The 16,138-nt window shown below is 45.3% G+C and overlaps 1 protein-coding gene across 1 annotated transcript in view; it reads right to left on the reverse strand.

Moving 5' to 3' along the window:
• Positions 1–12,156, reverse strand: part of BTBD11 (BTB domain containing 11) — a 268,567-nt gene extending 256,411 nt beyond the window's left edge. Inside the window, exon 1 of the mRNA XM_024212959.3 lies at positions 10,907–12,156. Within this exon, the coding sequence (XP_024068727.2) occupies positions 10,907–11,876 (970 nt within the window). The 5' untranslated portion in view covers positions 11,877–12,156. The remainder of the gene's footprint in view (positions 1–10,906) is intronic.
• Positions 12,157–16,138: the final 3,982 nt, after the last annotated feature.

A 16,138-nucleotide genomic window follows, 5' to 3' on the forward strand; every position in this document is an offset into this window, starting at 1 on the left:
CTATTGTATGCAATGTTGTAAAAGCTTCCCAGCTTTCTCTGCACTGCTTATTGCACTCACCCATCTGAGATGAATCTCACTTCTAATGTTCCTCCTTCCTTCTGTTGGTGAACAATTCAGTACCTTCCAGCTGAAGAATTTGTAAGTCTTGCACAGTCTCTCAGATACTTGAAAATACCCCCTCAGTCCCGGAGAAGCAGGAGCATTTAGTCCCTGCTTCCTTCCCTACAGATGACTCCATTATCTCTCCCTTTCATTCTTGTGCTTGGCTCCTATTTGCAAGCCTTTGCGTAATTAAGATCATGGTGCTTGGTTCTACAGCCTAAATACACCCCAACATAGCCAAATACAATACATAAAAGAACTCCCTACTATCCAGTACAGGATCAATTAAATTGATAATTGGAGGATTCTCCAGGACCGTTCAAGTTTATTCACTGTAACTGTTGCTGGGATGCCACCACCCTACTCTACCCTCCTGGTTACATCTGGGTAAGCAAGATTTTACAGTAATGGGATTTAAAAGCATAGTACCTTTAAATACCCAGACACTCTGCCAGTAGGGTGATCAGACAGCAAGTGTGAAAAATCGGGATGGAGGTGTGGGGTAATAGGAGCCTATATAAGAAAAAGACCCAAAAATCAGGACTTTCCCTATAAAATTGGGATATCTGGTCACCCTATCTTCCAGGGTTATTTACCTCTCCCCTCTGTTCATGGACAATTTATTCAGATTCTCTGTTCCCTTGAAAGGGTCCTGTGGCTCCCTTCTTTAATTTCCTCTGGAATTCCCTTTTCTCTGCTCATTTAGAGTCCAGTCCTGCTACTATTATGGAAATAATTCCAGTAAAACCAATGGGAATGCTCACACGAGTACAGTCTATAGGATCAGAACCTGAATTTGCCAGCCTCAGAGTATTCTCCCTCCTTCCTGGCTCAGTTACACTCACTAACTTCTAGCTGACACTCCAACTTCAAACAAAACTTGCAGCTCAGACCCTTCATCAGAACTTTGCTTTCATACACCAACCACTCGAAGAATAAAGTGTTTGTCTCTTCTGCTTCCATATTTTAGGATTTTTTTTTAAAGTTAGAATTACTGAAAATATCTATTATTGACTCAACTGTAAGTACATAAAGGTCCAAATTCTGAATTCAGTTATATCCATGGAAGTCTGGACTAATACCAATGAAGTCAGGGTCAAATTATATAGTCCTTAATCGAACAATACTCCTACTTAAGTCAATTAAGGATGACAGAATTTGGCCCAATGGATTTAATGCAGATTTACTCAGTGTTACCAAAATGGCCCAGGATGTTTAACAAACAGGTAGTCTTGACTGAATGAGATTAACACAGTATACTTAACTGGCCCTTAATAGCGCAGAACCTACTTGTCTGAAAGATTCCCTTTGCCACTCTGCCACAGAGAGAGGAGGCAGCTGCTCTCAATGTGGGTCGCCTCAGCCTTGAAATTTGCTCGGATCCTTATTCCCATCTGAAGTTGTCCCCGTTTCACAAAAATCAGCCTTTAAATAATATTACAAAGGCTCATTTCTTTTCCCAAGCTGCCAGGTGCTGGGAGAACTCTGGTGGGAGTTTGTAAAGATCTTAAACATGTTTGCAACTGCTACGTTATAATATATGCTTGTTATCAGTTGAACAGGGTGTTACTGGAGTAGTCTATTATTATAACTTTTCAAAATGTGTCCAGGAGCAATTAGAGCAAAGCACAGGTGCAGCTTAGTATGGAGTGAGTGCATGAATCAAAATAAACTCAAAAGAATGGCAACAGCAGCATGATTGACACCACTCTAATGACAGTGACAAGAAGTCCCACCTCTCTGATTTGTTAAAGTTAAATTCTGGCCTTGGACATGCATATGTAGCTGCCTCAGAAACCAATGGGAGCCACATGTGCATGTCTGAGGGTATTTGCCCGGATGATCTTTAAATCAATGTTGCTAGAATTAGGAAGCCTTTTTAAACACAGGTCTCAGAGTAGCAGCCGTGTTAGTCTGTATCCGCAAAAAGAACAGGAGTACTTGTGGCACCTTAGAGACTAACAAATTTATTTGAGCATAAGCTTTCGTGGGCTACAGCCCACTTCATCGGATGCATAGAATGGAACATATAGTGAGGAGACATATATACACACATACAGAGAACATGAAAAGGTGGGAGTTGTCCTACCAACTCTAAGAGGCTAATTAATTAAGAGAAAAAACTTTTGTAGTCATAATCAAGATAGCCCATTACAGACAGTTTGAGAAGAGGTGTGAGAATACTTAACATGGGGAAATAGATTCAGTTTGTGTAATGGCTCAGCCATTCCCAGTCTCTATTCAAGCCTAAGTTGATAGTGTCTAATTTGCATATTAATTCAAGTTCAGCGGTTTTAAACACACTAACAACAAAACCAAATGTGGACCATGTTGCATGCCTTGTTCATAACCCAGAAGCCATTGTGGAAAGGAAATCTAGACCCACCATTTAAGAATTCAAGGATTCCAATCCAAGTATGTACACACTTCAAAACACAATTAAACACCAAGTTAATTCAAAGTGAAATGTTTATTCAAATAAAACTAAAACAAGTCTCCAGCACCTCAGCAAGCTACTACAGTAGGTGTTTGTTATACATCCATTCCATTAAACTGACAAACATACATAATGGCTCCTTGTTTCCAGGCTGCTGTAACATATACCTCACCTCATTCTACCCACGTGAAAATAAACCAAACCTCTCACTGATTCATTGCATTTCTTCAATAACCTCCTACCCCTAATTTCACAGAAAACTAGTTTTACTTTATAGAATGTATAATGAGTGATTACACTCCAAATTATGTTTTTTGGAGCCCACAACACAGATTTCTCCATTCTTGGAGGGGGGGGGGAGGAAAAGGCAGGGGCGGGAGGGAAATCATGGCAAATTTAAAGAAATGTAACTATCAAACAAAAATCAAGCAAGCTTGTCCCACTGCTAAAGAATATTTCTTCTAAGGAATCCATGAAAGACCAGCATAGAAGCAGTTTTCAGATTTGATGCTTCAGCTGATGTACTTCTGTGGAAAATACACCTTTTCAGATGGTTCAATTGAACACCTCTGTTGAAGTAATAGTACATGTAACCAATTATGCAGACTATATTGAGTTTACTTTTGACTGCATCTATACATTTTAAAAATATCTTGAAATATTTATTGGCTGCATGGTAATTATATTTATAGATTACATATGATAGGCTAAATTAATCTCTTTTGGCCAGAAACAGAAAGCAGAAAAAAACCAAGGGAAAAAAATATTCTGCATGTGACTTTTTTCCTAATATGCTTTACTCTATTGAAACCTTTCACATGCAGAGGTGTGCTGTAAAGTGATGTATGGAGAAATGCACTGGTGGTGAAGTTGTCAGTTCAGTGTGGTGCTGGGACTGGGTGTGAGAATATGACATGGTACTGGTGATGGTGTAAGTGGAAGGAATTGGAAAGGTGCTGAAGCTGGGAAGAGATCAGGAGTGCAAGTAGGTGCTGATGCAAGGTGTGGAGCGCAAGACTGGAGAGAAACAGCACTGGTACTTTCTTTAAGATCAGCCTGCAATCCAAAGTGGCTGGATGTTTATTAAAAAATCAGCAGTGACCGAGTTAATGTTGACCTTTACATTGCCATCATTAGAATTCAGAGTTACTGCCCTACTGAGATCAATGGGAGCACAGCAGTGGAATTTTTCATACACAGCTGTTGATAAGAGGACATAAGAAAAGTGGAGGTCATACATGATCCCACTACAGATTTCAGCCTCTGAATAGGGAACTCAAGTAGAAGGAAATGTATGGGGGGGAAAGGTAACCGGAGACTATCTGAAACAAGGAGTATAAATAAGTCCAAAAGACGGTTAGTTTTTTTCCTAGCAAATGAGGAGGAGACTGCAGCATGTGAAAAAACTATGATGGTGGAATTGGAATTAAAAGAAAAGAAAAAAGAAAAGGTCTGTTAGTCAAGACTGGTCTTTATCTGTCCCTAAATATTCTGATGTCACATTAGATGGCAGCTCAAATGAAGTTTCAGATTTATTTTTACAATGCACCTACAACATTAATATCTTAATGGCAATACAAGAAGCAATACAACAGAGACAACAACAAAGCGTTTACAATTAATCCAGATAATAGCTTATTTATATAATATTTTTAAACTTTAACATGTTTAGTTAAACTATACAAGTTTACTATGGTCTGTGATCTGCTTTTCAGTCTCCAGAGTTTGCCTAGATTAGGAAAAGAGGTCAACGTTAGATCAGGGTTCGTTAACACACATTAGCCAATCCCATCCTAACCCCAGTTTTTCTTCAATTTGCTGTGTCTTTGCTCTGTATGCAACATTAGGAATATAAAGAAGCCACATAAATGACTGCATTTAATAACTATAAGGAAACAAAGCTTAGCTACATACATACATATATTATATATACACACACTATACCTACACACATACTGCATGTGCACACTGTGGCTCTGGTAGAATCTAGTGACTTCTGCAATAGAAGACAGGGAGACCCACTAGAGGGCTTCTAAACTACTACCCATTCCCTACATACTATACTATAGACTAAAGTCATACCAATCCTCAGTTTAGTTCAGATGGAGCCTAGATAATACTGGGCTATTTTTACCCCTCCCTTGAGTTTTCCTCTGAAAATGGAAAATAAAGGCCTTGGTTCCTAGGTTGCACAGTAAATGCCTGATCCAAGGCCCATCAAAGTCAGTGAGATCCTTTCCATTGACGTCAGAGACTTTTGGATCTGGCCATAAAAGTAGTTTCTTAGTGAAAAAAAGAAAAAGATTTAACATTTGTGTGCATACTATGACATACAAAATGTGTAATGTTTGATGGAGCTTTTAAATTTGTGTATCAACAAAATCCCAGAGCCCAGATGTAAAGTATTTAATTTTCATTCAGCCACTAAATTAAAACCTCTAGTTGTCCAGAAAAAATACTGAGTAATTCTGAGGTAATTGGGTTGCAATACAGAACCTGAAATGAACTCAGCTGCAGTTGCAATGGGCAGTACATATCTTCCCCAATGGTTCTGTTGTGGGGACTGAGGGGTTCCATTTTGTCACCCCTTCTGTAAAATATACGTATTTGAGGCCTATGGGAGGGTTCGTGAGGAGGCTACAATGTAGTCTACCTCTCCATTTTTTCTCACCCAGCAGTGCACTGCAACGAATGAGCCAGTGTATAAGATCAGGGCTTGCTTAGGTTAAGGTAGCTGGCTGAACTCAATCCCGACAAGGCCAGTGGGTTGGAGGAAACAACTGGTGGAAGCAAGTAGAAGAACTAGCAAGGACTGTATCAGCCACACTGACTCAAGGGCGTGACCGCCCTTTTGAAGGTTATTTTGTAACACAGATCATGTTAGGACATCCAGGAGCTGCTCAGGATCTAACTATGGTTAAAAATACTGGGCTGGATCCTCAGATGTGGTGAGTAAACACTGGGCACAACTGATAGGGGAATGCCATGAAAGAGTCATTTGTGTCTCTCCAATTCTGAGGCCACTTTTCCACCACTTCCATCCCTCCTTACAGTCTAAAACAGCCTCATAGCTTACAACCATTTCATATTCAGATGCAGACTTTGATATCCAAGCAAGCCTCTTGCAAGAAGAAACATTGGTGTTCTGTGATCTTCACTGGTTGCCTGTTTTGCTTCCAGGTGGAATTTAAGGTGTGGACTTGAACCTATAAAACCCTAAATGATTTGAGACCTGTGGGCCACAGAGACTTCCTCCCTCCTTGAGTGGTACTGCCACAGTTGCAATCAGTAAAGGCACTAAGTCTGGAGTCCCCCAATTCACATGGCTTGGGTCTACTGGTAAGGTGTTCCCCATAAGGAGTCCTTGACTCTGGAATTAGCTTCCATCAGGGTCTGGTGGGCCATTCTATGCATTTGTTACTCCCACCCAGATCAATGCATGTGTAACTGTTGTTCACATGCCACTGACAATATAATTGGGGCCCCGATTTATGAACCATCCACACACAATATACCCTACATTATCTCCTGGGCATTTGGAGAGGGTAGATTGGAAGAGTGGGGAAAGCATTGTTAGATACCCAACTGTTGTTATGGTTGTAACTCAATTGCCCAGTACAGAGGAAGGATGGTCTTCTGGTTATGCCACTGAACAGGGACCAAAGGATGTGGCTTCAGAAGTTCTTGGCTCCTACCATAGGCTTGCTGTACAACTTTGGACAAGTCAGTGTGAATCTCTCTGTGCCTCAGTTCCACATCTGTGAAATATTTCAGAGTAGCAGCCGTGTTAGTCTGTATCCTCAAAAAGAACAGGAATACTTGTGGCACCTTAGAGACTAACAAATTTATTAGAGCATAAGCTTTCGTGGGCTACAACCCACTTCTTCGGATGCAAGCTTATGCTCTAATAAATTTGTTAGTCTCTAAGGTGCCACAAGTACTCCTTTTATGTGTGAAATAGAGATCATATTTCCCTCCCTTATAGAAGTACTGTGTGGATTATTTCCTGAATGATTGTGAGACACTTAGATATTATGGTGATGGGGCTATATCAGTAAATAAACTAAACAAACCTTTCAGAGGCAGGGGAGGAGAATGTAATCATTTTAGCATTTATAACTAATTGTTATGAAAATGCCCACAGCTCATAGTGAGCACCTGAAATAAATCAAAAGGAGTATAAAAGAACAGCATAAGCATACAGGGACAAAATCAGAAAGGCTAAGGCACAAAATGAGTTATACCTAGCAAGAGACATACAAGACGATAGGAAGAGTTTTTTAAAATAAATTAGGAGCAAAAGAAAAATGAAGGAAAGTGTAGGTCCTCTACTTAGCAGGGAATGAGAGCTAATAACTGGTTTAATACCTATGACATGACATTTTTATTTTAGTAAAGCATTTGACACAGTTCCACAGGACAATCTCATAAGCAAACTAGGGAAATGTGGTCTGGATGAAAATACTATAAAGTGGGTGAAAAACTGGTTGAAAAACTGTACTCAAGTATTTATCAATGGTTTACGGTTAAACTGGGAGGGTATATCTAGTGGGGTCCCAAAGGGGCCAGTCTTGAGTCCAGTATTATTCAGTGTTTTAATTAATGACTTGGATAAGGGAGTGGAGAGTATGCTTACAAAATGTGCCCATAATCTCAAACTCGGAGGGTTTGCAAGCACTTGGAGGACAGCATTAGAATTCAAAATGACATTAGAGAATTAGTCTGAAATCAGCAAGATGAAATTTAATAAAGATAAGTGCAAAGTACTTAACTTAGGTAGTAAAAATTAAATGCATAACTACAAAATGGAGAATAACTGCTTAGGTGGTAGTACAACTGAAAAGGATCTGGGGGTTATAGCAGATCTCAAATTGAATATGAGTGAAAAATGTGATGCAGTTGTGGAAAAGGCTAATATTCTGGGGTGTCTTAACAGGAGTGTTGTATGTAATACACAGGAGGTAATTGTCCCACTATTCGGCACTGATGGGGCCTTAGCTGCAGTACTGTGTCCAATTCTGGGCACTACACTTTAGGGAAAATGTGGATAAATTGGAGAGAGAGTCCAGAGGAGAGCAACAAAAATAATAAAAGGTTTAAAAAACCTGACCTATGAGGAAAGGTTAAGACTAAACATGCCCAGTTTTTTGAGAAAAGATGACTAAGCAGGGACCTAATAACAATCTTCAAATATGTTAAGAGCTGTTATAGAGGACAGTGATCAGTTTTTCTCCATGTCCACTAAAGATAAAACAAGTAATGGGCCTAATCTGCATCAAGGGAGATGTAGGTTAGATATTAGGAAAAACTTGGTAACTATAAAGGTAGTTACGTTCTGGAACTGGCGTCCAAGGGAGGTTGTAGAATCCCCATTATTGGAGGTTTTTAAGAATAGGTTGGACAAACACCTGCCAGGGATGGTCTAGGTTTACTTGGTCCTGCCTCAGCACAGGGGGCTGGACTTGGTCTCCCAAGGTCTCTTCCAGCCCTACATTTCTATGATTCTATGAAAATAAAAGATATCCTGTAACACCATGGGGCCTGATTCTGCATTCCTTGCACAAAATCTCCACTAATATAAGATAGTATACCAAACTGTAAATTATAAAACTATAAAGAACTCAGTCATTTATATGTAGAGGACAGAGATGCGGGGGATGGAGCCTAGAGGAAGAGGCAAAGCAAGATGAACTAGTTATGGTCTTATCCTAGCATCTTTACTCAGGCAAGATTCCAACTGATGGCAGAGAGTTTTGCTTGACTCAGGACTGAGCCACAAATGAGGTATTCCTAGGTAAAGCAACAAACAAAATGGAGAGGAAAAACTCAAAGTCTCTGAAAATGAGATGAATGAGGGTCATGAATTAAGTTAATTTAAATCTACAGAGGTGCTACAATGGGAGTTACAAAATGAAAGACTCAACACAGGTCTGTAGGGACAGCACTGCAACATCAGAAATGAAAAATGGTGCCATCTGAAACGTACAGGCACAATAATGTGACTAACGGAAAAAACACGGCAGTAACACCATTAAAGAGAACGCATGCATGCACACACAAATTGTGTTAAAATAAAGCATAAGGATCATGAGAGACAACCCATTAACAGCAAAGAAATTCTGATTTAAGGCTAAATAAAGCTCTTGGGGCAGATCAGTTTGTGGAGGTGGTCATAGCTCCATAATGGAAAGATGACACCAATGCAGCTATGACAATTTACCCCAGCTGGGGATCTACCACCTTGTTTTGCCTCTGTATTGCATCCCTCTAGATCCTTTCTGGGAGAAAGGATGTCTCAAAACAGGTAATCGTGCGTAAAGCAATGGTTGGGCTATAGTAATTTAGAGTTAAATTATAGACATGACAGAAGCTGAACTCAGTTTCTTGTTTTCAAAACAGTATTTTACATCTCAGCTGTATACAAATTTTCCTTTAGGTTAATAGAGAGAGAGAAAGTAAAGTAAATGTGTGTGTGTGTGTGTGTGTGTGTGTGTGAGAAACAATTTCAGTTTGAGTCCACTAAAATTATCCATAGGTTTGTTGCATTTTCCCTAAACCTATGAATATCGGTTAGCTGGCAATAGAAGAAATTTCAATTCCAGGGACCGGGGTTTTATTAAATGAGAGCTAAACCATTAAAACGTTGGACACCATCATGTTGCATCTGTGTCAAGCTTTCGGTAAACAAGCAGCAACATGAATGAAATCTGCCCAGAAAGACTGCATCTGAGCTCCAACCACGCAGTCTCTGGCCAAACCACCGCATATGAAATAAAGTTTTATTTCATTTTCGAGTGTTCAGTTACGCTTGTACCATTTCCTGTGGAAAATTGAAGCTTTGAAGTGTGTGTCTATAACTCAAGCGTTGCTGAAACCCAACCATTTTGAGAAGCCCTAAAAAAAAAAAAAAACAGAAAAACAAAACAACCCCTCCTCCCCCAAACACACGAGCCGTTCAATCAACCCATCAGTCGTGATGCTAGAAAGTTCATTAGGGATGTCACTGTAAATAATGCCCCAAAATGCCACCAAGACCCTCTGCCCACCCCCTCCCCCGACTCCATTGTGCTGGCGACAGGCTGCAGCGGAATCACACACATCCATACGGTACCGTAGCGCTGAGCCCCCAAGAGAGCAACACGGGGTGTCTGACAGCTTCCCCCCCCCCCAGCCCTTAATGAGATCGGCCGCGCATTTTTTGTGATGCAGAAGGACCTGTTCCTCTCCCACCCCTCTCTCCCCCCAGCTCTGTAGGACTGAAGCCTTAGCCCGCCGCAGACACTTGCGGCATGGTACTCCATACAGATGGCCAGGAGGGGGGGGAAGGAATTGATGCACGACGAAGGCTTTCTAGCCCCGATTTATAGTCTCCTCGTGTCCCGCTAAAATTCTGTGTTCAAGGTGAAACCGGCTTGACACCAAATGTACATGGGGTAAAAACCGATCCGACACAATAGGGTGGAAAACACCTCCAGCTCCACCTGCAGAAGGCGCAGCAAGCGGGAGGGCAGCAGCCGGCGGGTTAATTAGCAACAGCCTCACCCCGCGTGCGCAACCCTCCGGCGGGCGCACTTCGCCGGCGCGAGTTGAGCCCCTCAGGGCTGCAGGATGGGGCTTAGCTACCCTGCAAAGCGCAGCCATCTGCGCTTCCTAGATGCGCTGGGGGGGGGGGGGCGGCTCTCTACGCTCCCCAAGGGCCAGATCCTGGGAGATGCTGAGCATCTGCAGCTCCCACTCACGACAGGTGCTCAGCCCTTCCCGAGGGGGAGTCCTGGCTTCCCGGATCAGCCTTCCCGCTCCGGATGCGCAAAACTGCGGCTCCCCGGGTCTGCGCGCAAAGTGTGGGGGTCTGAGCGCAGGGAGGGGGCCCCAGCGGCTGCGGGGCGCAGAAGGGATTTTTGGTTGGCTGGCTGACTACAGCTGATACTTCATCCAAATAAAATAAGAAAAGTGTCAAAATGCGCAACATTCGCGCGCATTTGGGGCCGGGTTTCCCTGCAATACTCGCCACATACTCTACTCCCAGCGCAAACTTTGAGGGGCACAAGAGCGGCCTAGGTGGCCAGGGCCCCCCTCCCCGCTGGCATCCCAAGTGGTCACAGACTAGAACCCTCCTTCCCCGTCCCGCTGCACTGACACCGAGAGGACTGCACACCGTGCCCGCCGCCCACCTGCCCCTGGCCCCACAGGTGGGCACACGGGGAAGGCTGCACACCATGACCCCTTCACCCCTGGCCTCTCAGGAGGGCTCACGGGGAAGGATGCAGCCCCCAACACCACCCCCCGGCCCCACAGGAGAGCACGTGGGGAGGGAGCAGCCCCTAACACCCCGGCCCCATAGGAGGGCACAGCCCGCGCACTCACCGCTGGCGTTCTTCCCGCAGATGAGGTGCTGGTAGGGCTGCAGCAAGCCCCACAGCTCCGCGTCGTTGTTGACCGTCTGCTCCAGAGACTCCACCGTAAACTTGGGCGCTTCGCCGCCGCTCTCCTTGTCCTTCTCCGCGCCAGCGGCGGCGGCCGAGCCGGAGCCCGAGCCCCGGTTGGGGTGCGGGTGGGCCGAGGCGCTGCCCCCCGCCATCACCCGCCCGTAGATGTCTCGGAAGAGGTTCTCCAGGCAGGCGGTCAGGTAGATGGCGGCGTGCTCGTGGATGCGAACGGCCACCCGGCTGTCCACCATCCAGCGGTAGAACTTGCCCACCGAGAAGGTGAGCCCGCAGCGGGTGGATTTGCCCCGGCTGAAGCGGTCCCCGCCGCTGCTGCTCATGTTGTAGAGGGAGAGGGCGCCCAGGGCGGCCGCCGTGCAGCCGGAGGCCAGCGTCCAGTCCAGGACGATCTCCATGGCGCTCTGGATCTCGTACTTGGTGCATTTGGCAAACCGCAGGCTCAGCCGCTGAGCCTCCTTGGCGATCCGGACCAGCGCCCGGCTGACCAAGGTGGAGAGCTTGGCCAGGGCATCTCTGGCAGGGCTAGCGGGGGTGGCCGCCGGCCCGCGGGGCTCCCTGTGCCGCAGCAGGAGCAGCGCCTCCACCTCCTCCAGAGTCCAAGGGACCTCCTCAAGGTCAGGCAGCAGCCTGGAGCACTGCTGCCCCGAGCAGTCCAGCACCTCGGAGTCTTCCACTAGGACCGTGTTGACAGTGTCAAAGCTGTTGTGCCTACTGTGCATGGAGTCAGCTAGATGCTGCCAGCAGTTTCCTCCATAGGGGTAAGCCGGGTGGGAATCCGAACAGCACAGGGACAAGTTGGAGGACCGGACTGAGTCCGCAGCACCACCATAACCAGAATCCAGGGTCAAATCTTCCAGCGTCCTCACCACTGTCTTACCTCGCCTTGCCATAGCTGCACTTCATGCTGCACCCGCAGGAAACCAGAGGGGGAATGGAAAGCCGAGACGGAGCCCACTCGCCACTTTGTTGTGCCTTCCAAAGCCTCTGCCCGGCCCACGCACCGGCTCAGCTCCGCGGAGGGGCTCGGCAGCCCCACTCCCAGCCGGGCGGCGGAAGAACGCCGGAAAAATAAAAGTGTTTAAATGTTCCCTTCTCCCCGCCGCCAGCAGCAGCACCGCCGCCGCCAGCCTCCCTCGCCGATCACTGCACTGCACTAGCAGGCAGCCCTATACCGCAAAACCCAGCCAGCCAGCCGGAGAAGGGAGTGGGGAAGAGGCGGGCCTATGTAAAACAGCTCGGGAACGAGCCAATAGCGTTGGAATATGCTAATTATATCACCACTTCCCCCCCTTGCTCCCCCCCCATCGGCAGAAATGAGGGAGTCGAGCTTCACCCTTTGGAATCCATGGAGAATCAAGACCCAGAGCCCAGGCAGCCCCCCCAGCTCTGGGCCTGTTACCAGGACCTGGGTTTTTTTTTTTTGTCTCTCTCTGGTAATTTGTTTTTGTTGAACTTTGCTGTTGAAAAAGAACTCACAGGAGCCATGTAGATTCTCCAAAACAGAGGAGGGGAAGCTCCCGGCCTGGGTAGTGATTTGTGTGGTTAAGAATAGCCTAAATCTCAGGCTTGTGTCCTTAGCAGGTAGGAGAAATTAGAAACCACCAGCCTAAAACAGATCCAGCAGCTGCGAATTCTTGTCAGAGTATATTCTGCTCCAGTGGTTCCCCCCCACTGGGGCCAGCGCCCTCCCTAGCCATTTTGGTGCCCTGCGCAGCCCCCCCGCGGGGGGGGGGGCTGTGTGGGACCCAGGCCTCCGTGGGTTGGGCTGGGTCGCTCCACTTCCTGCCGCCCGGTGAGTGCAGGGCAGCCAGTCCGACCCCGCACTCAGGGGGCGGTGGGAAGTGGAGTGACCCGGCCCCAGCCCGCTCCGCTCTGCTCCCCTGGCTCCCAGCCTTGCAGGGCAGGGGAGAAACCGCCCCCCGCACTCACCCGTCGGCGCGGCTGGGAGCCAGTGGAGCGGAACGGGCTGGGGCCAGGTCGCTCCACTTACCGCCGCCGGTGAGTGCAGCACCACCCCCTGCTGCAGTCCCCAGGGGAGTGGGGGTGGGGAAGGGACGGAGCAGGGCGGGGGCTTTAGGGAAGGGGCGGAGCGGAGCAGGGGCTGGAGCAGCAGGCAGCTGCGCAGGGTAAGGAGGGCCCTGACTGGGGCACATACCAACACAGATACTTCAGGTTTTTGTGACTGCACCTATGCCACTGAACTGCCTTCCTCCCATTTAATTACGTGTTGCAACAAGCACCATTACAGGTTAGAGCATGCACAGCTGATTGTGCGTGGTGTGAGAGACACATACCTGACTACAGTGGGAAATTGTAAAGCCTCATATTTTCCTCTCAGCTCATCACAGAATCCCCGTGTAAGTTCCCCCCCCCATCATTAAAAAAAATCATTTTTTCTTTAAGATTAAGGGATAGATCATTTACATGAATATGGACAACTGCTGAGCTCAGAAACTATTCTGTTTGGCTCCTGCCAAGGCAAGATACACCTCTCTATTCTTCCTTTGTTAGTCAATGTCACTCCCTCTTATGCTTGTGCATTGCCAGCATGGCAGTTGCAGCACCTATGGTGAAGGCAATACCAAGAGACCTAAGATTTTAGAGGCAGTTCTGAGAAGTTCCCCAAAGCCCAAGAGACCTAAGACTGGGCATGAGTAGTTCTGTTAACAGGGTTATGTGCGTGCTTTAAGTTAAGCATGAGTTCAAATCCTTTGGATCAGGACTTCAATATGTGTGTCTTTTGAAGACAAAAAAAGTAGCAAGGGGGACGTATAAAACAGGTTTCTATTGAACCTGTTAGCATTATCTCCCAAACAGATTAAATGGATTCTCTCGCCTTCATTTTTATCGCATTCTTTTTATTCCAGCGGTTTGCTGAATTTTCCAAAAACAAAATAAAGCCACGGGGCAAAAAAAGTAGAGGAACTTGATTGAGAACTAAACAAACTGCCATGTAGTAGTAGCGGGCATAGTTTCAATCTGGAAAAACAATCTCCAAATAATTAAAAGAAGTACTTTGAACCCCCTGGAAACTCTTAAAATTAACCCCCAAAGAATGAGGCAGAATTTGAAAAGCGAGACTCTTATTAACGTTGGTGAGAGTTTCACATGCACAGCTAAAAATTCCTGGACAGTGCATGAACAACTTATGCCTAGCAGAGTATATATTAATCTTTATATGCTGAGTGTTATTGCTAATGGGAGTTGCATGGCAAAGGGCTCATGCAACAAACAGAATATACTCCTCCTAAGTGTATACTTCTCTTCTGCAGAAATGTTATATTGCTTTAATCGTAAACCACCAGCAAACATCTATCCCTTTAAGTATAAAAGGCTAGCAAATATTTCTTCACCCTGATTTCAGTGTAGTCAGTCAAAATTCTTCAACAGACAAGGCCAGTCAAGTAAGAGATTTACCCTCTCAAGGGAGCAAAAACTGGCAGGCCTTCAACATAAACTTCCTAAAGGAAAGGCATGAACACACCTACAAGGAGAAGATAGACTAGTTGGGGTAAGTCTGACATCCCTGAAAACACCTAGAGGGATTTACACTATGACTTAAGGGAGGTACAGTAAGAAAACCAAGAGATATCTTGACAGCATTTTCAACTTTGAAACAGGAAATGTCAGGCAGAATAGATCTTCAAAAGACATCCTAAAAGCCACAGAACTCACACAATAGCCATAATGAATAAGCAGAGGATGGGGGAGCTCTGGATTAGAGTGAATATCATGCTGAAGAGAGAAAGGGTTAACGTGGTGCCCATCTTTAAAAAGCCGAAAAAGGAGGAGCTGGAGAACTATAGATCAATCAGCCTGACCTCGATACCTGGGAAGCTACTAGAGCAATAGATGAAACATTCAATTTGCCAATACCTGGAGGATAAAGGGTGATCACTAGCAACCGGCATGGATTTACTAAGAACAAATCATGCCAAACCAGCTTGATTTTCTTCTTTGACAAGGTAACTGGTTTGGTGGATAGGGATAATGTGGTGGACATAATATAGCTGCACTTTAGCAAGGCTTTTGACACAGTCCCACATGCCAGTCTCATAAATAAGCTGGAGAAATGCAGGCTCGGTGGAACTACCATTAAGTGGATATATAATTGGTTAAACAACCGCAAACAAAGAGTAACTATAAATGGAATGATGTCAGATTGGAAGGAGGTCTCAAGTGGGGTTCCACAGGGATCTGTTTTGGGTCTGGTGTTATTTAACATCTTTATTAATAATCTAGATGTAGGAATAGAGAGCCTACTGATCAAATTTGCTGATAACACAAAGCTGGGGTGAGGGGACGTGTTTACAAACACTTCAGAGGATGGTGCTAAAATTCAGAGGAATCGTGATAAATTGGAGAACTAGGATAAAGATGATAAAATGAAATTCAACAAAGACAAATGTAAGGGGCTACACTTAGGGAAGAAAAACCAAATACAGAACAAGAGGAAACTGGCTTGGCAGCAGCACTACTGAGAAGGATCTGGGAGTTGTGGTGGATCACAACCTCAACATGAGTCAGCAATGCAATGCTGTTGCAAAAAAGCAAATGAAATTTTGAGTTGCATTAACAGAGACATAGCATGCAAGTCATGGGAGGTGATAGTACCGCTTTACTCAGCGCTGGTTAGGCCTCAGCTGGAGTACTGTGTACAATTTTGGTCACCAATGTATATAAAGGATGTAGAGAAACTGGAAAGGATCCAGAGGTGAGCAACAAAGATGATCAAAAGGGTGGAATGCAGCCATATGAGCAAAGGCTGAAGGAACTGGCTATGTTTAGTTTGGAAAAGAGGACATTAAGGGAGGACATGATAGCAGCCTTCAAATACTTGAAAGGCTGCCATAAAAAAGATGAAGAAAAGTTTCTCTCTCTTGCCACAGAGGGCAGGACAAGAAGCAATGGGTTCACACTATAGCATAGCAGATTTACATTAAATCTCAGGAAAAACTTCCTAACTGTAAGAACAGTAGGACAATGGAACAAACTGCCTAGGGAGGTTGTGGAAGCTCCTTCACTGGAGGTTTTCAAAAAGAGGCTGCATACCCATCTGTCTTGGATGGTTTAGACACAAGAAATCCTGTATCTTGGCAGGGGGTTAGACTAGATGACACTTGTGATCCCTTCTAACCCTACGGTTCTATGA

The sequence above is a fragment of the Terrapene carolina genome, unplaced genomic scaffold (genome assembly GCF_002925995.2).
Source record: "Terrapene carolina triunguis isolate 2854851 unplaced genomic scaffold, T_m_triunguis-2.0 Scaffold247, whole genome shotgun sequence".
Lineage (NCBI taxonomy): Eukaryota > Metazoa > Chordata > Testudines > Emydidae > Terrapene > Terrapene triunguis.